Here is a 25,641-nt window from a genome sequence, read left to right as displayed (position 1 = left end):
GTGGCCCGATCAATTTATTGGCCCCGTGATTGATTTGAGTGCGGCCTCAACCGAACTTAATCCTGTCCTAACCACCACTAATAAAGTGCCTAGTAATTACTCATATGTACATGTAATCGAATTGAAGTATTTTGACTTAAGGACAATGATCATACCTATTTACACTCAAAATAGTACACTTTCTTTTTACATAAGATATGTCAAGTCTAGTATAAAATAATACGGCAAGCATGAATGTGTTAACTTCATTACTGTGTTTGCTGTTCCACTAATGACTTATTGATTAAAATTACTACAACCATTGGGTTCAATCACAAAATTGATTAAGCAGCTATTATGGCTTTGCAGTAATTATTTTGCACACACATACAATCAACTGCGCCGTTCTGAACATAAAATATTTATATTGGAAATTTAATCGGCGACACCCTACTTAATTTTCAATCATGATTGACCACTCAATTTCCAATAATAAGTTATTGTTAGATTGTTTTCCGATTATGGACATAATATCGCGCATAATAAAACAGAATTAACTCGATACCCAATGAAATATACTCAACTTATATTCGTCGATGTGGAAAATAACCAATTTCGTTTAAATCACAATCTAGCAATTCTTTGATACCCGTGAAATTGCCGTAACGAAATAAATGTTAAATAAAACGTAAAATAAAATTATTGTGCCTCCACAAACAAATAATTGGAACAGGAACATACCTACGCCGGCAACGGCGCGGCAGCGGGCGCCCGCACCATTTTATGGCTTATTTGGGGGAAAGCTTTATTGAACTTAACCACGTTGTCTTCGGCCGTGACGATATCGACCCCTAACCTGCTAGGCTCAAGGTTGTAATTCGTGTAACTGCAACCGGTTGCGTCACCGCTGTGCGGCATGAAATGACTTTTTCGCTTGTGTTCGCTTTTTATCCACTTAGAGTCATTCTTTTTTCCACTCGCTACAATTCACTTTCAGATTTTGCTAGACGGTGGTGTTTGCCTTTATTATTTTATTGCATGAATATTATTTCGTTCTAACGAATAAAAGTATCTATCTACTTCTTCATTTCCATTGAGCACGACTTTTATGGACTATGTTAACTCCAACTGCTTTCCAGTTTAACTTATTTTGGAGGCTATCAATTACGATCTTCATTTGAATTTCATATTTCCCTATTTAGAATGTTAAAATTAAAGCATCGGAGAACATAAACATTTATATTAATTATAACTTTTGATCAATTGATTTTGATTATGAATTTGTTTTGGTATAATGTTTGCAAAATTTCTGTCTCTCCCTTTTGATGATGTTAACTAGTATAAGTTGTCATCACTTACAATTTTAATTCAAAGTTCAATTACAGTATGTCACATGAAAATTTTTAATATTTTCGGTAATTATCTAACGATATTCAGTCATTTGGACATTACTGGCAAGCATGGCAAGCATAATAGTTACGGAAATCGTTCCAAATCACACTAGCGGAGCGGCTAAATGAGGCACTTGCCTGCTCTGGTGGCCATGCACTAAATCCCGGTTTATGGGGCAGAAAATGGTATCACCAGCGCTAGCTGACACTATCTGAGAAGCAAAGAGTCTCCAATTTGGCAGCATCGCGGGACGCGCCGGCGCCACTCCGCTTTATGAAGCGTCAAATAACTTATCACCAGATAATGCAATGAAAACCAGCCTTATTTATGAACCACTATCACCCAAACGTGAAGTTGTTTTTGCTCTAGGGTCCTAGTTTGCGTTTTATTTATGGAGCCACCGAGTCGTGTGAATAACGTTAATAGTGGGGTCGGCCCCTTTGCTACTGTTTATATTTATTTGGGGTTGGTGTAATGAGTCTATCTGTGCGCTGACTCGCGAACTCTGTGGAGAATTGATTAAAATGTTGTTAGGACTCAGTCTTACGGAAAGAAGGGTAGTCTTTCAGTTTGTATATGAGATTTATCACACGGTTAGCTTGGAAATGATTTGTAGCCTATTCGCGTTTTGTTTATTAGGTTTGTTCATTGACATTTCTTCACTAAATCAACATTATAACATGCATTTAAATTTTTTATAACTAACATTTTTCATACTTTAAAATTCAATACGCATTAACTTCCAAATCCGACAATTTATCATTAAATCCTTGCCTTTAAAATGGAGAGCCAAAATCAGCACTCCTCACCATTATGTGAGATAGTTGTGATATTGAATGATCTCTATTTTCATTCATTAATATCGGTTAATAGTGTGGCGAAACGAAGAACATGTCTTTAACAAATGTAATCTCAGAAAAACTGGAAAAGGCGATGTTACCGGTAACACAATGATCATTAATGACCAACCACGTATCTTGGGGTAATGCTGAGGGAGAGGCAGCCATCAGTCATAGTTACCTCGGGGACCGGGGTACGTCACACCCAGGAAAAAGGATTTTTATCTCCCCCGCTAAAGAGTTGCGGATGTGAATTTGTCACTCTTTTTGCGACTGTTTATATGCACTGATAGATATTGATGACACAGATATCATTTGCAGCTGCCTTCCTTTCAGGATAATAAGGTTTCTAAGACCAGCTTTGTTTTGGTATTTTCCAAAACTTTACATCTAAGCTTGAAGTGTTAGAAAATTCACCAGACACCGGAGAATGAGAAATACAAGAAATTAGCTAAAAAATAATTATATGTTTATTTAGATTTTTTATGTACATTTTTATGTATTTCAAATAGGTACAGTGTTAGAAATAAAGAAAGAAGAAAAAAAAAGAAAACATTTATTTGCCAAAAACATGAGTACAAATATACAAATTGATGTCAAAATGAATTAAACCTACAAGTTTTACCGAATATAGGTATGCAAATATAAATAAATAAAGAGGAGCATGCTATCTACTATACAACAAATAAAAAAAAAGAAATATAATGTATACTACCACTAAATTCTATCTGAGTCTATCATGAAATAAATCATTTAAAATATAATAACATATATATGTTATTGATTTTCTTTCTATACAATATTAAATGTTGTTGATTTTCAAAACTTATCGGTCATTTTATGATCAGCCTATGCTCGTCTCGCTCGCTCTGTTACAAAAAGAGCTTCTACCTACACTTTTTTAATTATTTACTTTAGTATTCTTTGTATGTGCTATAAAATATGCTAAGCAGGTGTAACAGGCTGATGCAATTTTCATCCCGTAGTTACATTCGCCATTACCTCCGTGAATTGAAGTAAACTCTTAAGTAATTCCTATAAGAAATTAACGTCGATAACGTTTTACTTAACTTGACCAATTAGTAGTACATGCAGTTCGTTAAGAATACTTCACATTGACCGAGTGATTTGTAATTACAAATGCGAGCAGCGCCGGGCGTGGTTGGGCTAATGCTCAGGGCGCTGACTACAAAAGGACGTCCCGCCGCGGGTTTGCGAATTTCTTTTGCAAAGTCGATCACACATACCACCATCCTAGAATAATCGATACGTTGGATGTAATGTAATACTACATCGCGTTAGGGTTGCCAACTTTAATATAATATAGCATCTAATATTTTTGATGTTTTAACCTTTACTACGAATATGTCAGTAAGCATCCCAATACTTAATACACAATACATAATATTTATTGAAAAAACAATGACTCATGTTTTTAATTCAGGTCCTACGTTTTTTAATCAATGTTGTACTATATTTTTACGTCTACTGAATCCATCACTTAGTAATTGCTTCCCCGAGCTATTTAGGTCGCATACCATGCGGCCGACCTCCTAGGGGGTGAGGTCAAAATTTCACCCAGGGCACTTATACTGCTAAACTTGGCACCGTGTACGAGCTAGCAAAATAGTCTCCAATTAACATGCATAGTTAAATTATTATTTTTATGTTTTACTGAAAAGGTTAATGTGTATGTATGAGAACTTGAATTTCTGCTAGTAATTATGATGGCTTCGAGTACAAATAGTATAATTTGTGACACAGACTAAATAAGTGAGCGAGTACGTAAGAATTAGTTGTAATTTACATGTAAGAATTGGTTATAAATCGCAGAATAATAGAAATAACTAGGTAATACATTCACATGATTTAACATACATAAATAACAAACTACGATTAACATCAACATTATGTCAAAAACGTCAGAGGTTATCGTCAATGCTACGATCGTGAACATTCTAACATTTATCCGCGGTTTCGCCCGCGTGGTATTCTCTCTAGTTAAACATAACATTGTATAATGTTTACTTAATTATGCGTTGATATAAAACGGCTAGTATCATATTTAATAATAAAATAATAATGGCATTCACAACAATTATCCACTGAGTGGATTAACTGATTAAATACAACTACGATTATGTATGCAAGACGCGTGGGCACCATTTGATGTCTCTTTTTATGTCCTTTCAAGGCTATAATTTCTGCATCAACAATTCATTTTTTATGTGCAATTTGTATTCGTAACTCATATTAGGTATGTTTATACCAAAGCCGCAAATTAATTGAACAGTACTTTTGACTTTATGTAAAGGCGGTGAAATATTATTTTATTTAGCTTTAACTAAGAGAGGCGCATAGTGAACAATTCTTAGGAATGTCTGCTGCACCAGGGAATCACAATTCTGAAATAATATAATTTTTCGCAATGAAAAATTTTTGCCGAAGATTTGGCATGAGTATTATACTCATCCCAAATCATCGGCACTTATTTCTATAATAGAAATAAGTAGCTGTTGCTCAAAACTATGCTCGTAGTAATAAGTATTAATTTTATTTATTTTTCATACAAACTTTCACCCCCTATTTCACCTCTTTATCAAAAATATTTTCTTAGTGCACAATTTCGTTATAAAAGAATGCTCAATCTCTCTATTGATGACAATCAGACAGTCAGTCAGCATGCTATTTTTTAATATAGATATATAAATTCCCTTAAAATTATAACATTTTGTTCAGTAGAAGTACCTATTAGGTAGAGATTATTATACCCTTTAGAATCAGGTGTATAAATATAATATATGTGCACCTCGATTTAAATATAAAACACATTTATAATCAATACTATAAATATCGTATTATTAAGTTACCGTATTGCCTTATTCCACGTACCTACAGCTGTTCATTACAGCCAGTAGATGTTGCATATATGTATTTTCTTACTTGGAATTGCAATTTAAGCGATATTCCAAGACGTTAATATGCTAAAATGTCACTGGACAAGTTTAAGGGAAGGTTAGATCGCGGCAGAGATATCGCTGTCTAACAAATTGTTGTTATGAATTTACACATTCTCACTACTCAATTGAGAACAGATATTGTAGTGTAGTCAATAAAAAATATCACATAGATGGATTTATGCCTAGTATTTTCACAACTACTATCCAAAAAACAACGACAACTCACAGATAGACACAAAAAATTAAAAGAACGGAAAGCTTCTAGGATCATTTGTCTGTCCATCAGTCTGTCACAGCCAATTTGCTCCGAATCAACTGGCGCTAGGGATTTTGAGTTTGCGCTCTGTTGTTTTTATTTAAAAATATTGTTTAAAGTTTAATAATACTGCCATACAAAACTAATACGCACTTGAACTTGCACGCGCGTGATGCCCCCTGATCTCCGAAACAAAGTTGAATACTACAAAATAAAGTTAATTGCTTACCTATAAGCAATTAACTTTCGATTACAGGAAAACCTATGAAACATTTATAAATTCTACGTAACCTTCTTCAAGCGAGTTCAACTAGCACTTGACCGGTTTTTTTTTCAAATCCACTTCGCTCGACAACTAATGTCAGACTATTGGCATGCAATCATTCATAACGTTCATAATAACACACATACTTAAAGTACATAAATACTTAAAGTTCCTCATTGAGAGCTATTTCTGGGTTTGTCAGGTCATGTCATGGTCAAATTCAATACTCAGTTATAATTTATCTTCCGATAAATTGATCCAAACTAGGCAATTTTTGCATAAAACTATTACTCTGTTGTTTTAAATAGTATTATTTTAATTAACAAATTGGGCCTCAAAAAAAAGATATTAATTAATTAGTTCTCGCCAATTGAGTTCATATTTTCAAATAGCAATAAAGTTGGTAAAAGATTGAGCAAGCAATAAACAAACATGTTGCGCCAAAGAAGGACCGACCCTCCGAGAGGGAACAAATAAGTCCTCTTCCTTCGGCCCTCCATTCCGGGGCACCATATGTATCATAATACTTCTCGTATTATCGAAATGCGCGGGATTGGGGTTCACACTTTTAATTTAGTCTGTCTTAATGTATGCAGTCTTCAGGGCTGCCAGTGATAAAAAATATAAAATAAAATAAATCATTTGAAAAACTAATTTATGACTTCTTGTAACGTGTTTAGGAATTTCATCCAATAGTAATTTTTGGATTTCATACAACATTTAAAACATTATACGATAATCCGGGTCTAATCAAACCCCGAATTAATCTAAAGCGGATTATCCAAGTTACAATGTTATAGTTAGGATTTATTTATTAAACTAAGCTCTAGTTTCACTTGAAACTTAGATTTTAGGATCATAAAGAAGTAAAATAAATTGTGTTCAGTGGTAGAAAATAAATGACAAAAATATCTGTCAACCCTACGACGTCCCTCACTATCAGTCACTGAGGGTGCAAATGCCTAATAGTTTATCCCGGCATTATGCAAATAGGATAGTGATATGCTCGTACACTTGGGACTTTTATTGTTAGCCTGTTCGGAGTTAACTTTAATTAAATCCAAAATGGCGTATTTGATGGCATTAAAAAAGATTCAGATTACATGTACGGTTAGGGAAGTGCCAATTTAATAATGACGATGGAATTGGATTTAGTTTTTATATTGAATCCTTAGGGCAGTTACAAAATTAGGTCAAGAGCGAACCGGTCTCGCGTGCCTCTGATTCTAATCTGATTTAATCAAATTGGAATCCATATGGAGCATGTCGAGTTAAGAATGCGTACGAGCTGAAAAATGTTACTACAGCATTACTATTTTTTATCGTTTATGTATTTTGTATCTTTCTATGCTTTTTTGGAAATTTACATCATAAAACATTTCAATTTGTAAGTAAAGGACATCGTGTCCCTTTATCTGTATCTGTGGGAGAGGCCTAAGGTCACAGTATGAGACTTATTTCAGTAGTGGACTTGTTTTATTTCTGAGATGATGATAATTTTGTCTACAATACCGCATCAATCACTACTTACATCAATTATATTTAGTACAATAATCCCAAAACCAAATAGATATTTAATTATTATTATTTTAGTTACCTTTGTGATGTTGACTTTATTGTTTGTTGTGGTGTTTCAGAGCAACCCTTACGCCCTGAAAGAGGGTGGAGGAGAGATGTCGGCGTGGACATCCGCAGGGCTGCAACCCTCGGGCGGCTACTACCCGTACGACCCCACACTGGCTGCCTACGGGTAAGTCCCAAGGGTCTATCAGGCCCATAGGTCCATCCGTGCCACTTTAGATAAAGCCATCCGGATTAACATAACACTACCCTATCAGGACTTATCTCTCTAATAGTGTGCTATGCGAAGGATCGTATTTGTATTTGGCTCGCATTGACTTTATTAAATTTTGTAATGTTGTGCAAATGTATCTACCCCCTTTTGGTTTCGATAGAGCCAGGCTACGTTTCGTTTAGTGATAAATTGCCATACTTTATAAAGCGTATTGAAATGAAAACACTTAATTTGCATATATATTTTTATCGTCAATTTAATTAAATTACTCCTGTTCGTACGCGATAGTCCCTTGCGAGTTAAAGAATTATCTCAAAATTTACATGTTTAGAAAAAACTGAACTAAACTTTTAATATGCTAATAAGATGGAATAGGTGTTCGGCTTGTTATGATTATACCTACAACGAATTTAATATGAATCGCTTTCGTTCAAACTTTAAAATATTCCACGCGATGAGATATTGATATTGATATGTCTAGCAGTTATTAGACCGTTTATTTTAGTGATGTGTATAAAGCATTCTCACGCTTATCGATACTAATCCGTATCAATAGTGTTGAGACAATTCATTAATTTCAAATGTGACTACGATATTGTACTAACTAGCACTTGCCTCTCTGTATTTACTATGTTGAGGAAAATACTTCAAGCCACATATATATGTTTATTTTGAGAAAACTGTCAACTGTCAACATACTTCCCAATTATTGCTACTTTGGACTAAATTATTGGAAATATACTTGATCTCACATATAATTAGACGATCTTCAGATTCGGTGCCGACATCGCAAAATCACTTGTCAATCGTGTGATTAGATTGTTAACTAGTACTTTTATTATCGGCCATCAATTAGGTATGTATAATATGAATCCGATTTTTTTCAATGACACATAACGAAGCTGTACAAATTTTCGCTAATGTTTCACATTTCAGTTTTATATTTATATTCATAATAATAAATTATATTTAAATATATTAAAAATCATCTTATACCTTTCAGTTTAGTTTTTCTTCTCCTCTTTAATAACAATTCAATTATTTTTTGATGGTATCATGATTAATGTTGCAGTAAGTGACGAATTATTTATAGACTAAAAGCCTAGCTGTGTCCAAAAACTTTTGTCAAGAATATCCATCGAAACTGCTCCAATATTCATTTAATGATTGATGCGTGCAAGCTGTATAAATCATTCTTATTCACAACTGTGTAATGAGGTCTTTACGAAACATGCTTTTGCGTTGACACCTGTACGAGTACGAAAAATAAGGCTGCGTGCAGCGCGTGCGTGTCTCTACACACTTATAATGAAGTTTTGATAATCCATTTGATACAAAATATTCAGCTGCTCAGTTGAAGAAAAAAATATTGAGAGTGCAAATGAATAACCCCAAATTGTGTTCACCCTACAGACAAGGTAGTACATAGATTTGCTCGTAGTAGATTGAAGTAAATTTCATTTATGTGTATTTTTTACTAATTGATAATGATTATTATCAATAATTAGAAATTAATTGATAATTTATTATAGTTACTCATAGTAAACACCTGTAATTACCTCAGCCCATTCCGTTAAAATTCTATTTTTTTTTGTGAAAGCACGTAGCCGCGCTGGTGCGTGTCACTCGCCAGGACAAACGGCTGGGTAACCACTCCTGGTTGTCCTCCATCTCAGTCCCTCATGTGCCCACCCACGAGACTGACAGAGACGAATTACACTACATCCATTCTGCGATAGTGCCTGATTAATTCACAGTTTTTTCTTTGAAACGCGATCGCTCGACGCCTTGTGTTGACGTTTTCGGCAAACTTATCAACCCGACAGACGTATCAGAGCAAACACCCCAGTATTCGTATCCTCACTTACCTTCAAGGCTTATACAGATATACTTACGTTTATGAAAACTCTATCTAAATAATATATTCTTGAGAACGGACGTCTTAGTTTAATTAACATAGATAAACCGTCATGAAACTCAACTGTCATTATAATGATTCTAAAAAAGATAAATATCAAACTCGATATTAAGATAAAATCGTTAAGAATTTTTACAGAGGCCATACTTAATTTTTAAAAGTAGATAATTAGCATTTTAAAAACAAGCCGTCACACTTCAAGTCGCCGGCTGTAAAAAGAGACATCTATAATCCGGGTGGAGTCGTCGTAAGAGTGTCATAACAATGTATTATGCGGACGCATCGATTAAATTATACGTTTCACGGCGTACTTGAAATTTATCCGTCCATGAATCACGTTGGAAGTGGCTGAAAATAAAAACAAATCATGATACATCAAAGCGGAGTTACGCTGACAATTCGGTCGCGCTCGACTTAATATATTGCAGGCGGTGCGTTGTAATCTAAAAATAATTAGAAACGACATTAGTTTTTATACGTAAAAAAGACGTAGCGATACGGCAGCGTACCGGGACAGGCACGGAAATACTTCGTGATATATCGCGCCCTCGCTCTCATACCCAATTGTTCACTGCTCTATTCGAACCATAGGATGATTTTGTTCAACCACAAATCGTCAGTAAGCGGCAATGTATTCAGCACTACTAATAAAAATGTACTAACCACACCCACTATTTCGACATAATTCAACATTCAAGTTGTACAAAGCATAATTCAGTTATAAACTGAAAGGGTTGACGTGGGTTTGTTGAGTTTTCGTTTTGGCAAGGAAAGTTTACGAGTGAGCGCCATAAAAAGTCACCGGGGCCAGCAGCAATAAGTTAGCCGTGCCAAATAAAATTCCACACAAAGAAACAAGTACGATGAAAAGTGTACATGAACAACAAAAGTTGCCTGTGACTGTAGGCCCACTTCAGTTAAGTACCGTTGGCGTATTTTTTGGAACAGCCTGTAATCTGCCACGCCCGCCGAGCGCCGAAATGAAAAATTACTCAGCTATTTTTAACACAACTCTGATGCAGAGAAAACGTACAAAAATTAGAGGAAGGAGACGAGGGAGCACTTGAAGCTCCATTGAGATCAAAATAAGCAGGAAATTACTGTGCCCCGAGCGAGCTACATTCTTTGGGAATTATTTTGTGTGCCAGCGATCCGGGTTGTTACCTTTAAATAAACCGAGTACGGAACACTTGTTAAAGAAATGTGCCGTTCAAACGGCAGTTTAAGGGTGGGTTGCACCGTAAATTTTGACGTTAACTTTAACGTGCGCACTAAAAAGTGAAATACGCCATTTTGTCAGCGGAGCACCGGTTAAAATCAACGTCAAATTTGACGGTGCAACCAAATCTAAGGCACTGCTTGAGCAAAATTTATAGCAATTTATTTAAAACGTTTGATAATGAGCTGGCGTTTCACCATGGGGAACTTGTACGGATGATTGTTGTTTATCATCATCATAGAAAATATAATGTAGAGGATATTATATTCATATTTAGGCAATATATTAATATTTTGTTTGTTCAATGGGTTCCATTTATCAAATATTTCAGTATAGCTAAGTAGGCGAATGTTTCTTAGAAAAGATGTTTCCAATATATATAAGTATATATATAAGTATATACTTATTGAAAGTTTTTACGAAAACTAACAAGGTACAATAGACCAGTTAAACTGAAATATACATATAAATAAAAAAAAACTGTTTAACATGATGACAATGTACTTAGCATAAATGGCGCCTAAAAGTTATCAACAAAAAATGCTATCAGGTCTCAAGACTATATTAAAAGTCTGAAGCTACTTTTGACCACGGGGGAAGCCACGGTAGATAGCTATTTCTATATAAAAAACTCAGCCCAAGTCCAAATTAAACGAAATGAAGAGTATACTGTTTCAAACAAAATAAAAATTTTGAAAAGTCGGCCCACAATTATTGGCAGTGAAATCGTTGAACATACTAAAAAAAAGTACATATACACTTGTTCTATTTTTGGAAGTCGGTTAACTATAGTTAACTATAGTTAATATTTAAAAGGTGGTATTATAATACCACCTTTTTATAAATATATTAATTAAGTCGGCCGCACCTTATTGCACCTCTCTTTTGTATTAATAATACTATACACGTCACTTGATAAACACAGGGATAGGATGTCGCCAAGTATACGACAAAGGATAAAGTGATACAATGGTATAAACGATACTCGAGTCGCGCCTGTGTAGCGAATCCTAATTCTAATACGACCCGGAGCGGTAGGCGAGAAGGGGGTACATTACTTATGTACTCCTACGTACCTACTAGGGGGAGGGCACGTATAGGCCGCAATTCCCCTAAGCGGGCAGATTGTAAACCTCTGATACCGCGAATTGAATGCCCTCCGCGTTTTCCAATATTAGTAGGCTTGACGTACATCCGAAGGCCTTGCTTTAGTACAGCTAAATCTAAGTTATTCCTACACATACCCGCTAATAAACGCCAAAGAGCTATAAAATAAATTTACAACTGTTTATCAGAACACGTAATGACTGTTTTATGGCGGTTTCACATTGGCTAACAAAAACAGAACTATTGTTAACAACTCTTTAATTAATAAGAAAATCAAGGACGTAATATATTTATCAGAACCAGTATCCAGGCTCGATATGCTCGATAATTGTTTAAAATATCAAATTAGCCATCTAATTATACACGCTGTCATGAATTTTAAATTTTTATCACGCGTAATCTTGACTTAGGTGGTAATAGTAGACATTTTAAAGTTGAGAATTCGTTTAGCAGAGTTGAGCCAGGAAATGTCACAATGAATTAATCTAACCATTTGTTTGGGTACGAATATAAACTTCTTAACTCGACCATCGGCATTATGTTCTTGTCCTCAAATTAACGAAGAGACAAAGCATTTCCGCCATAGAAGTATTAACATATCCAAACCAAGTGCATGTGATCTCACAGGCGGGCGGGAAGAGTAAGTGGACTGTCTAAATTAATTAGAAAGCTTTAAGGGAGTATACTGCCGACAGCGGCTGAAGCGCTGAAACCGGCGGCGCGTAGCTAACCCCACAAAATGTTTCAGCGGCAAAACGCTGAATTTTTCTCAAACCGCGCCCCTGTCGTCACTAACCGCCGTAGATATCTGAAAAGCTTATTCGTGTTCAAACTAATGCGGTATGGTTTCAGAGGCTTAGCGAAGACGCGCCTGTGACACACGTATTAATACTTTCTCGATGTGGGTATTTTAAGATCGATTAGATTTGTAATTGTTACGGGCTGAACAAAATTGCTTTTTGAAGAGACAACTTTGACATCGAAGTAGTTTTCAAAATTAGACCATGAGTTGGTGTTAAGAAGGTTATTTAAAAAATATTTACTGTTTCGTTAATTGGAGTGAGTATAGGCAACACCAGCGGCCGGCGGTTGTTGAACGACTAACAATACCGGTGTCCGGCACGCAAGATGGCGTCTCAATCGATTGGTGTCGAGTGTCGACTACGCCCACGCTGCCCACGCCTGCGCTGCACCGCCCTGCAGTTGCAGAGGTGCAACGGACCGCCTTCCACGGTCCAAGTGTCTTCTTGAACGACGGTCTCTGCTCCTTATGAAAGATTAATTGGCCATTCACTGGAAAAAGTGCCGTACTTTTTTTTTCTCGTTGTTAAATAGTCTACGAAACGAAATATTTTCGTTATAGAGTGAAAATTTTAAAATAATACACCTACTTGAAAATATTCAATCAAACTACAATAAACTGGAAATAGATTGTATTATGGTTCATAATGCAGAGTCGATATTAACATACCTACCCAAGGTACAAAATAAATACAGCAACTCACTTTTTTAACTCTACACCGCGTGATAAAGTCTGTGAAACGCAAATCTTAGTATATTTCTATATTCAATTCTAAAGCATAAACCCCAAGACACAATTTGCAAGAACTTACACCGGATCACTTCATTTTTAACAATTTTCACGCGTGATACCTATTTATTGGGCCCTTTAGACCGCGCCTTTGTCATGTCGTCTAGAAATCGAAATCAGGTAGACGCGAGGCTGCTGGGGGACGAATATCTCGCCACAATTACTTTCAGAATGCGGATGCAAATGGGACTATACCCGTAAAAGGTATATCGAGTGTCGTTCTGTTGCCATTGCCACAGTAGCTTTATTTTTTCTGTCGTTACGAGAAATCTATAGCCCCAAATAAAGCGCCTATCTGTTACGATTTTAGAAGCACTTTATGGGTGTACCTACTATGTGAATATAAACAATGAATTGGGCTGCTTGTTTGTAAAATTACGTAGACATACATATATATTTTCTTTGTAAAGTCGTAAAATGTATGAATCAATTTATCACTAAATGAAACGTCGCATGGTTCCAAATTATTAACATGTCTTGTTGCATAAGCGAATGTTTTCCGTTTAAGGCCAGAAGCGGATAATTTTGCCCATTAGGTTTATGTAAGTATAAACATGTTTGTCGACAGATATGGCGCTGGGTACGATTTAGCGGCCCGACGGAAGAATGCGACGCGAGAATCGACGGCGACGCTAAAAGCTTGGCTGAATGAGCACAAGAAGAATCCCTACCCGACAAAAGGGGAAAAAATAATGCTCGCAATAATCACCAAGATGACACTGACGCAGGTGTCGACATGGTTTGCGAACGCGCGTCGACGGCTCAAGAAGGAAAACAAGATGACGTGGGAGCCCAAGAATAAAACCGATGATGATGACGACACAATGCTCTCTGACGAAGAAAAGGACAAAGACGAGCAAGACGAAAAAATAAAAAGCCACAAAGGTGAGCCGAATTCTATTATATCAGCGCTGTTTAAACCTATTCTATGGTACGCTTACTCGAAGCATGAGTTCAAGCTCAACCAGAACAGAATGATCAGTGACACTGAATGGTTTTAAACAATGCTACGCAACATTGGATAGTCAACTACCTATGTTCACTGTCAAATGTTGTTTTATCTGTGTCACTATAAGTTTCTGAGCCGATGAAAATTGTCTGTAACTCCCATGTCTGTGTCTTTTGCAATGCGAATATACCTAATATCATTTATTAACTAAGTTAAAAATGTGACTATATATAGTATATTTTAATGCTGCAGCGAATATATACGTTTATTGCTACGCTAATTCTTCTAACCGTGTTTTCAAGTTCAGATGAAGTCAGTGTTGAACGCTTAAAATTGCTTTAATTTTGTCGGTGTATAAATCGTCGAGTGAATTGGCGTTACTGAGGGCTGCAGGGTGAACGGGATACGGAGGAGGTGAGAGGAGGCAGCGGTGCTTGCGGAGGGGGAGTGGGTCTCAGGCGTGTAACTGTGCGTAACCGCTCCTCGCTCCCGGATTTCCTATTCGTAGTAGTGGGCGGCGCCTTTCCCAAATTTCATATAACGCTTTTTCCGTTCGCCGGTACATCGGGGCGCCGCGCGGAGGTCGCGTTTGGCTTGTCAGACGATCTGCCCTACTTCATGTTCTTGCCAAAGGATTTGTCGAGTTCGTGGATCGTTTCTTTTATGAGGATATTCCGTTGGAACGTAAGTAAGTACGGTTTTGGGGATTTATAATGTGTTCCAATTGAATGTGGAACGTTTTCTCTGTGGTTTTTGTCATCACCTTCGCTTCGAACGGCGCGTATTTTCAAGAGTGTTGTGATAATGTGGATTGTTTCCACAGAGTAAGTGCAATAATAAACTGCAGGCAGAGCGTGCGAGCTGCAATAACAAAAGTGGATGTTAGTTTCGCTTGTCAACAACATAAATTATAAGTAGGCATTGTAACAATAAAGATGGTTTGGAATGGAGTGTTTTCATTGCAAACTTCACGGCGCTAATGGAAGTGTTAGAGGGCGTCACGGCTAGCGCTTGCCATACGCCGGCTAATGAAGCTGGGTATTGTTGGGACACGAGTATACTTAATTCGCGGTTTGAATGCCGTCTCGGTCGCCGCACGCCGCCGCGCGGGAGCGAGGGTCATAAAATACCGATATTACGAAGTGTCGAGATGGCAGGGAGCCGAAATGCGCTTGCCTATTGTGACCGAGATGTTCAATTGCTGGAATTACAAGCGTTGTCAAGTGCAGTAGAACGTAAAAAATGAACTACACTTTTAGTAAGGTGATTAAACAATAAAGATTTAATGCATGATTTAAAATATTGTAAATATTGTATCAAATGAGGATATTGTAATGAATGCATATTTATTTTATTTTAAAGATACGTAAATAGAAGATGGATTTAATAACAATTGAAAAAATTCAGTAATGTAAATAAAACATTTGAAGAAAGTGATCATTAGATTAATTCAAATTCAAATTCAAAATTCTTTATTCAATTTAGGATGATATACATCACTTATTGACCTCAAAAAAATACCTAAACTAAGTCGCACTAAGATCGTAATAAGGTATATTAACTAATAATCACAGTGACAATTAAACGCCTCGAATTATTAGTCGCTCCGTACCGTACTCAAAAGTAATTTAATGAATTTGCTTTATATTTCTGTATTTCTGTCACTTTAATGTGACAATAGACATCGAAATCAGTTACGGATTGAGAGGCTTAAGTTAAAATTCCATAACAACATTCTTCAAAATACATAAAGAACTAGGTATTATTTGTTTAAACTGGTGTACCTCAGGGCTCTAGTTTAAAACCATCTTGTTTAACTTTAGCTTTTGTAAAGCATATGAGCTAATCTACTTTTAAGTCGCTTCTGAAACCGACAACAAACAATGTTAATGATACACAATCGATTCAGAAATCAATCATGGGATTAGTCTTCTTATTCTTGTTTTCTAAATGTAACGGGACATAATGTATGTTCCTTCCACAACTATCCATATCCTTTCACACCTTCATTCACTCTTAAAATTTTCATATAATAATTTCACGTGAACTTAAAAAAAAACATCTATAGGTATGAAAAAAAAATTTTTTTTTATAAATTAGTTAATGAAATTAAAATATTTTTTTTTCGTGTAGTGCTTCTAGTAACAGTACATCGATAACATCACACCAACCCTAGGTTTGCGACAAAAAAATCGCAAGACTGCTCCCCTGGCGTTGCCTGGGATTACCGCCACGCGCCCTCGCGGCGACTTCCGCGTGTGGGGGTTCATCTGATTGTTATGACTCTGTTTAATTCAATACAATTCACAAACGAACTGAGCCCAGCTCACTTTATTTCGACGCCGATGCAAATCTTGCTTAATTGAAATTTCAAGTGCGCAACGACATGTGAGCCTTGAAAGTTTTTCAATTTTGCTCCTTGTTATGTTTCCACTAGATAGGTTTAGCATTTCATTAATACTTTAAATAGCTGTTATTATATATCAAAACGCAATATATACTCTATTTAAGGTTAAATTTGTAGAGTTAACATGCATTAAAAAAAAGTTACTGGAACTTAATTAAATGTTCCTATTTTTTCTCACAAAACTGCTGTTTTCATTCAATATTTTTTTAAAATCCTATTCTACAGAAGATTTGTTACAGATCTCTAGAGAGATTAATAAATCTGAAGACTACCATAACGCAAAACCTTGGAAACATTTTTCACAAAAGCAACTAGGTATTTTGAAAATAGTGAAATTAGTTTTCCGATCTGGTTAAAAACAATTTAATAGAAAGCCTCAATTAATCATATAATTTGACGTATGCGTGTAAAGAAACGAAAAGTAATAAAGAAATACAAGTGAAACTACGATTTATGTATTTCATTAAGTCGTATTAAGTGAGTTGGGAATGAAAAAAAATTGTAACAAGAGTCGGCCGTCGTCGACATGTTATTACTCAAGGCACGCATAGCAAAAACTCTCGCGAACGAACCAGACTTGCAGAACAAATAAAGCGTAACATTCACTCGACATGCATAACCGTTCTAAAACATCAATGTTAGCGACATGTAATATATCATTTGGAGTCATGGCAAACAACGCCAATATAAAAGCTTTCACACGCGATCCCTAGGACGTCGTCGGCAAACAAACTTCACAACTATCCCGGACTAAGCCACTCATGAATAAAAGGTTCATTTTGTGACCCCCGCCAATAAATGTTAATTTTTGTAGCGCGCGCACGCATCCCAAAATATTAATCCCGCTGGCGTTAATGGCAAACGAGTTTAGCTAACACAAGCAAGTGAACGTCGGGGCGGACGTCGTCCGAAGCAGTAATAAATTGCAGGGTCGTGTATTGCACTCGAGCTTTGGGTACTGGGGGTTTTCACTGGCAGCAAGACGCGTTTTTATTATGCCTTCGCCCTCGATGACTAAAGGTAAAAACCACTCGATTCGACGTGTGAGCATCCCCGATTTCCTCGCTCCCAGCGGCTCCCAACTAGTTTGCATATCCACAGGAATTGGACGATCCAATAAATATGAATGACAATTACCGAACTAACCGCCACATTTTCAATGAATATTTACAGTTGTTCTGTGTTTTTAATGATGGTTAAAATAACAAATTGTAATAATAAAAAACCTATTATTACAATTTCTTTTGATCTTTTTGTATAAAAAAGGTGGTCGTGGAGTCATGTCAGATGCTCATATATAACTAGGATACCCAATACAAGAGAAATAAGGACATATACCTAAACAGTAACTAAACATTATCTGCTTATTTTACTATAATCTTTATATGCCGGTGTCCATGAGCAGTGATGTTTGCTTACTATCAGGTACCCAAATGCTCTCGCCCACCATACTTAAAATAAATCACCGAATGGAAATACTGTATAAAATATTTTTATATAGGTACTTAAATAAGTAATTAGGTACATAATTCTTAGCTGAAAATTTTTAAATTATTGTTCATAAAACTGGTAATAGAAATCTGTAACTAAATATGACAGCCTAATTCAATAAACAACTCCCTGAACAATTTGCGAAGAAATTAACACGAGAACACATTAAACATATTGCTGAAATAAAACATTACGAAATCATCCAATTTTCGCTTATCTCCCGTCGTTGTGGGCCTTTATTAGATTAATACAATGAAAATTAAAACAATTTGCCGGATAAATATCTTCGCGCGGAGTATCAGTGGCGTCCCTATTTATCCCTAGTGAAGGGCAACGCGGATAACCCCTCTTAAAAGCTAGGAGCAGTCAGCATTAAATGGAATAAAGAGAATGAAGTCGAGCGGTTGCGGCCCCCCCGCACACTGCGCCCGCACCCCCGCCAGAACGGGCCTCTGAATTTCATTAGTCGCCCCAACCCGCCCCGCGCCCTCCGAAAGCCACTTTACAACGGAAAATGGCATTATGATAATACTTAGAGCCTTATAAAATTTTGCTGAATAAACATTTTTGTGTAATTGTACAATAACATAAAATTTTTTCGAAGCGAAATCGGTGTTTGGATTAATTTCATTGCAGCTTTAAAATAAGCGGAGTCGACCTAATGTTAGATCGTATCAGCGCCGCCGGGGATTATGCCTCGACTCGCGATCGTAAGTAGGATAACTGCGTTCGGATTTTAGGAAAACAATCGCTTTCCCATTTTGCGGAAATCATAAACGGAACTCAAAAAGCGGTCAAAATAAAAGAATATGTGAGAAGCGAGGTTGACCATTAATTGTGTCGCGGGTACACTCCGTGGAGTGAGTGCACACTGCCACAGGGCGCCCGCGCGCCTCCAAATGCGAAATAAATGCTCAGCTTAAATACGAAAGGGATCGACTGCCCGCGGCAGGGGAGGCGCGCCCCAAAGTGGTATTTTCACTTCGCTAATCGGATAACCACTTAACGAATGGGTCACTGCACGCCAAACGTATTTTCACACGACTTTTCTGAAGGGAGCCAGTGATTCCGCATCTTACGAGCTAAAACTTACGTCCCTCTTGTAACGGTCACGTCGACGATTCAATACACCGACCCAACCGTATCGATTTTTTAAGCTCCTTTTATTGTTGTCGCATTAGCTATAACATTAGCCGTTGCGATTAATCTGATTGCAATGTCGTGTGCCCACGCTTTTATTGCTGATCGGACATAAATATGATCGATGAATACGATTATCTTTACAGATGACGAGCGCAAGGGAGACGAAATGCTGCAGGGTATGCATCATCAGCTGCTGGGGTACGGGATAAAGGAGGAAACGAAGCGGGGCACGTCAGATTGCGGCGTGCCTATTCCAGCATCTAAGCCGAAAATTTGGTCCCTGGCGGATACGGCAGCGTGCAAGACTCCTCCGCCTGCAGCACAGCCATGGCCCCAGCATGCATATGGGCCGGACCGATCGGGCGTGGGAGACGGGAGCTCGAATGGATTCGCGCTACCGGCAACTGCAGCCGCCAGTCCTGCTAGCGGAGCATACGGACGATACGGTGGCTTTCCCGGAGCACAGTACGGCGGCCAGCACCCGTGCGTGCATCCAGCTGCATTCCCCGACGTCCAGACTGATACGCCGCCGCAGACACCGCCCAACATGAAAGTGCCGAGCGTCGCCAATCCACTTGGGAGTGGCGGCGGCTCCGGCTACTGCTTCCCCAGACATCAGCAATCGCCTCAGCGTGACCCGTACCATAATCCTCATCATGCGGCAAACAACCATCAACCTAACCAGCCGCACCACAACGAAGGATCTGCCGCTTTTAAGCCCTTCTATAAAAGGTAAATATTTTTGATTTACTTTAGATAGAGTAACAGGCTCATAAATAACATGGTAAGCCCATCAACCCCAACACCACGTGAAAAGAGTGAATTTCCTATTCCAGCTCACAAGAACATCTCAACGGTTTCGTGTCGGCCGTCTGAAAGCGAGCCACGCACCACTGGCGGTGAGTGTCTGATTGATTCAAATTGTGGAGAGTAGGAAAGTAACGCACACATGTAAATGAGAGGTTCGTAAATGGATGATCGTAGTAAAGATATCGAGGAAGCCATAAACAGAGTTGCGGTTTAGTAGCCAAGTCGCGCCGGGGTGTCATGCCGGTAATTGAAAACAATGGAGTAGAGTAGCGCGGAAGGGCGTAGCGTCGCGTCGAGGGCAAGATTGCAATCTTGCGTCATTTGTCAGTGTCAGCGGTGCGCGTTCGTACGCCCACGCCACGGTGTTCGGTGACCTGCCCAAATTTAGCTCTAAGCTGTATGAACTTGTTATTTTCATGTCAGCAGAAAAACACTCTGCAACAATATCATGCTCAATTTTGAGCATAAAAATGGTGGTGCTATAAACTGTATCAAAGTAATGTATTTCATATTTCACAATCTAAGGATATTGAATGACGATCTATGTTCTTAACTTACAATAAAATTTGTTAACCTGTCTTTAAAGTAAAATTCCATTCATGCTTAAAGAATTGTGATAACTAGGAAATTGCTAAAGTCGATGGTAGAGGAATCGAAAATACCGAGAGCCATTCAAACTTTAGGCCCGCATATTTCTGAGAGTCGCCAAGAGTTTCTTTAACAGTATCGGCATCCTCGTCTCATTACAATAAATCCGGAGAGGCGACGCCGCCGCACAGAACGGATTCGCCAAGAATTTTGTTTTAGCCAAACGCTCACAAATTCACTTCTATAAACCTTTTGTATTATTTTCGTTTTCACGCTTTTTTGTCCCTCGAATTCCTTGACGCGAAAATAACTCCTTATCGCGGCATTCTTTTAAAGTAGCCCCAAAAAGAACCCATCGAAATCAACAGTTTTTGTCTTCGACTTAAATAACATACCTGCATCTGTATCGTTTTAACTTATTATTTGTTAAATGTTATCGCTACCAAATCGCGAGTTTATGCCATTAAATACTTAATTCGAGACAGCGCTGCGGCTGCTGATTTAAGACCGGTATACCTATACTATGTAACGCGTGCGCGTGCGCAATTTTGTATGGAGTTACATGCGTCTACGCATCCACCCACAACTCAATGCTAAAAAGCACGCAAATATTAGCAGTTGGTATGCACTCGGCCTTATTTTAACCCTTTCTCGTCCGACAGGAAGTGCATAATTGTTGAATGCGATCGTGTAATGCGGGCGCTCCTAGCTCTAATCCCGCGGCCGGCGCCCAATTTGAATAATACAAAGATGGAATTGTTCGAAAGACAGAAACGTTAATGCAAGACGTACAAGGAGTATTGTTGCGGTACGCATCGCCAGAGTCTGCGCGATAACACACAGCGTCCCGAGCGTGCGTGGGCGCAACTCAATGGATCCTCTTCATTCACAACACTACCTCTGCATTAAAGCCGCTTTACTTTTTTTCGATGCTCTAATCTTTCCTCTTATCTGTTGATCCTCGCTCGGGTCCTCTGTTTCATTCAGTCCCAGGTCGCTGGGCCAACCTGTTTGACTTCTTTTTTCATTGACGCCGTACAAACTTTAGATGACCGCGGCCGAGGTCGAATTTTTATTTCTTTAACATTTAGGTTTTCCGGTCCGGGCGATTCGTTAATAAATTCTCAGATAATGAGACTGAACGTTTCGTCACCTCATCTCGATTGGTTTGGCTTTTTACTTTTTGGGTCAGCGCGGGTTTGTTGTGTGAACGCGGCGGCGGCGGGCGCTCGCGGCCTGCGATAGAATCGGCACCTATTCCTCTGGACACCCTTTTTTATTTCATTTATATGCTGCTATTCTTTTTAAGGGTCTGTTATTGTTCACATATAAATTTGATTTAATATAAAGCACATTTTGTTTGGCTGGTGACAAAAATGTATTTATTCTATTTGAGAACAGAGTAAACCAAAATTATTTGGTACTTTATGAATCGATTTGTATTTTTTTTTCTTAACATTAGTTGTCGAATGATTCGCTAAAAGCTTCCTGAGTTACAACTAATGATATTGTTGTTTGTTTCAGGTAAAGCAAGTGAAACCTGGGTCGCCACGGGGCGCATCATCAGGGACAACACAATTAGTGGCACAGTGTTTACAAAATAGGGCTCCGAACTTTGTTACGTACTTCAATCGTGCATTGTAAAACTATTCATTTGGTAAATACCTTTATTTGTATATCGCATAGGGTAATTTCTAAACTACTAAATTAATGCACAGATTATTATAATGTATAAAGAATTCGTTAAGTACTTAATTATGTTCAGGTTTTAATCGACGGTTGTCCTAAACTAAGCATGTGACTGTAAACGTATCGTCGTGTGGAATAAACTTTGCTCAGTATTTTTATAGATATAAGAATATTACGAAAATGATAATCCAAATTATTTATAGATACAAAAGACGCGCAATTATGTGTAAAATTGACCTAAAAGAATTGGTTTTTTAGTAAATATTGTACATTGTACACCCGAATGGGTATTTGTAAGTTAAGTGATTGTAGTAGGGATAATAATTACTTTTCAGTTCTTCCGTCATGTCTAAATATAATTTTATCTTGTGAAAGATAAGTTAAATTTTTAGTTCTGTTCAGGTGCCACCTTTTCATTAGTAGTTAAGTGCATTGTAAATTCGTACACAGTATCTACACAGTTTATAGAATTTTGACACAATAATTTTGAAAGACAGCTCAACAATACAGACATATTACAGACTAACCCGGTGAAGATCATCATCAAAATAAAACTGTGTAAAATCTATGTATTACAATGTCATATTGTGAGCTCAGCGCCTTTGATGGTGTGTTCAGATAAATTGCACTTTGGCTCTCACGTTGAAACAGTTTAATTTTGTGAAACCTAGATGATATCGATAGACTACAGACAATCGTCGATTTGGTTATTGTTGTTGTCATTGTAAATAAAATGTTTTGTAGATTTTCTATATTCAGTTTCTTGACAAGTGTACAAAGTATTTGATATGGTTTCTCTAACATCGATGTTGAGGTGTGACGCATCGAATTGTATTTTATAAATATTGTTTAAAGTATTATTAGAATACAATGTAAATAAATATATACTTATAATATTTTTATTTTCAAATCGGTCACAGTCTATCGACAGGATCCGGGGTTTTGAAATAGAATTTTATTTGTTTGATGTCGGTTTTAGTCATGTGGGTTAAATTTAGTTAATTAAAATGATGATAAAGGTTATATATTGCAATGGATATGTTTTATGGAAGGTATGATAATATTAGTGTGATGCCATATTTGTATGAGTAAGCATCTGGGTATAATGGAGAAAATATTTTGGAATTACAAATAGTTACGTACATCGACAAGAAATTTAGAGTTACTTTGGATTAAAGTTACAGAGAAAAATATCTTAGTCGAATATTTTAGAATATCAGTCAAGTTAAAACACTAGATAAATTAAACACTCAGCAATGTTCTGGGACAAAACAAAAGTTTATTTTTTTCTGTTAATTTCAATAAGTACCTACTCTGTAAGGGTGTGTAACAATATTCAATATGACTAAGATAAAAACACCGAACATATTGTTTAGAGTAACAAAAACTAACAGACTTTCGTTAGTTGGGAATGGCCTAATCTCGCCAGCAATATTAATTTCTTGTAAATTTTTTAGTCTGTATGTGGTACAGGTCACAAAATAACTTAATTTAATAGTTTGAGGCTTTTTATGAAACACAACGCAATCAAACGAACATTTCTATGTGACCAAATCGAATACATTCGCTTACTATTAAATGTTCTATATAGATATTTATAGAATATATACTTATTATTATTATGAGTAAAATTATGTAACGATTGTAATTAAATCTTTATTTCAAAAATTCATTTCATTTTACCCTCTCTCTTTCTCTCATCAGAGCGTTTTGTCAGTTTCTTCCGCCGCCGCTAAGTGTCGGTGCTCAGGATGCATTCCATTTTACCGTTACATATATATGTAAAATATAAATATAAAAGTTGGGAAAATTTGAAGAAGAAACCGTAATAAGATTAGGTGTCAATCAAATAAGATGGACAATTTAAAAAAATATGGTAATGCTTACAGAAAACTAGATTTCTGTTGTTATAAAAAGTAAATTAGTTATTAAAACAATTATAATAATTTTACTAACAAGACACTCAAATTAAGTAAAGAACAAACAAACCATCTAATAAACTAATGAAAACTCATTAATGATCTAAGAAAATCAGGGTTAACCGAGAAACGGTTTACTGTTGAAGAATGTTTAAACAAAACGTGAAAAAGTCGATAATGACACCCGAAGTGAGGAGGGTCTTCTCCCTTACCTCTTAAACAATGCTTAAAGGGTAATAAAAGAACTCCTTTTTTTCTTTCGTAGTAGCAAAATGATGGGGTCCGTCGTTTGCCCAGTTTACTGAATTACTTTGATTAAAGGGATTTTAATTAAATGCCGGAGATCATGATAATTGCAGTGAAGTTCTGGAGATTATTTTGACAAAAAATTATACGTATTTAGAAATGTTGAACAAACAAACAGATTATTAGATATGCCATAACGTTAGTCATCAAATTATTTATCGAGGTACCTTATGGTGTACTTACGTGGCAAATTAAACAAACTTCAGTACGTTTAAGGTTAATAACAATTACTTACAGTCTGTAAAAACTTTATAAAGCCGGTCTAATAACTAAGATTTAATAAGTGATATAATTATCAAATTCCATTCACCACATTTCCCCCATATTCATTCATTAGTTCTCTCCCGTCTGCGCTTGATCCTGGTTGCATTCAAGATTGTGACGCAACAACACAGGCTTCACGATGATAGTGTAAAAAAAACTTAAAATCAAGATTAAAATGTGATTTTACAAGCGGCCGACTGTCTGACGCTAAGCCTTTTTGAAAATGCTTTTGTCCCTTATATTTTATGCCTTGTACGACATCCACGGGAGGATATGGATTATTGGAGGATTTTCTACGAAAAGCCATCAAGTACTGATATTGATTGAAATATTTTCAAAATATTTGTGAAAACATAAACAAAGTTATAAAAATGGTTAATTCATATGGGTAAAAAATAAGACGTAAAAAATTTAAATCACTGAACTATACCTAGTTCAGTGATTTAAATTTTCTACTTATAATAACTTGACTAATATAACGTTACTTTTATTGATTACATTACACGTTTAGTTCGCATCGAAAGAATGATTTTTGTGTGTAAATAGTGACGTCAACACAAGGCTTCCGAGAGTGTAAATGTAGGGTAGGTATACATTTAGAACAAGAAAGACTAATTTAACAAGTTCTAGAGCAGAAACAAGAAATTAGAAAAGGAAACAATTCATCACATAATTTTTGTCACTATAACAGGTTTTGAGTGAGGTCACATTTCCTATTATTTATGAGTTAATATTTGAAGTTTGAAGAAAATAA

General features: G+C 36.7%; 1 protein-coding gene across 3 annotated transcripts in view; it reads left to right on the top strand.

Moving 5' to 3' along the window:
- Positions 1 to 24,066, top strand: part of LOC128683049 (homeobox protein araucan-like) — an 88,643-nt gene extending 64,577 nt beyond the window's left edge. For 2 of the 3 annotated variants that reach the window (XM_053768243.2, XM_053768244.2), the window contains exons 3-7: positions 7,329 to 7,441; positions 13,890 to 14,206; positions 19,455 to 20,043; positions 20,148 to 20,210; positions 22,234 to 24,066. In XM_053768243.2, the coding sequence (XP_053624218.1) occupies positions 7,329 to 7,441; positions 13,890 to 14,206; positions 19,455 to 20,043; positions 20,148 to 20,187 (1,059 nt within the window). In that variant the 3' untranslated portion in view covers positions 20,188 to 20,210; positions 22,234 to 24,066. The remainder of the gene's footprint in view (positions 1 to 7,328; positions 7,442 to 13,889; positions 14,207 to 19,454; positions 20,044 to 20,147; positions 20,211 to 22,233) is intronic. The other variant, XM_053768245.2, reaches the window with a different exon arrangement.
- The last annotated feature ends 1,575 nt before the right edge of the window (positions 24,067 to 25,641 follow it).

The sequence above is a fragment of the Plodia interpunctella genome, chromosome Z, assembly GCF_027563975.2.
Source record: "Plodia interpunctella isolate USDA-ARS_2022_Savannah chromosome Z, ilPloInte3.2, whole genome shotgun sequence".
NCBI classification, from domain to species: Eukaryota; Metazoa; Arthropoda; class Insecta; order Lepidoptera; family Pyralidae; genus Plodia; species Plodia interpunctella.
Note: the sequence above shows the minus strand (reverse complement) of the source record. Positions and strands in the feature narration are given on the sequence as shown.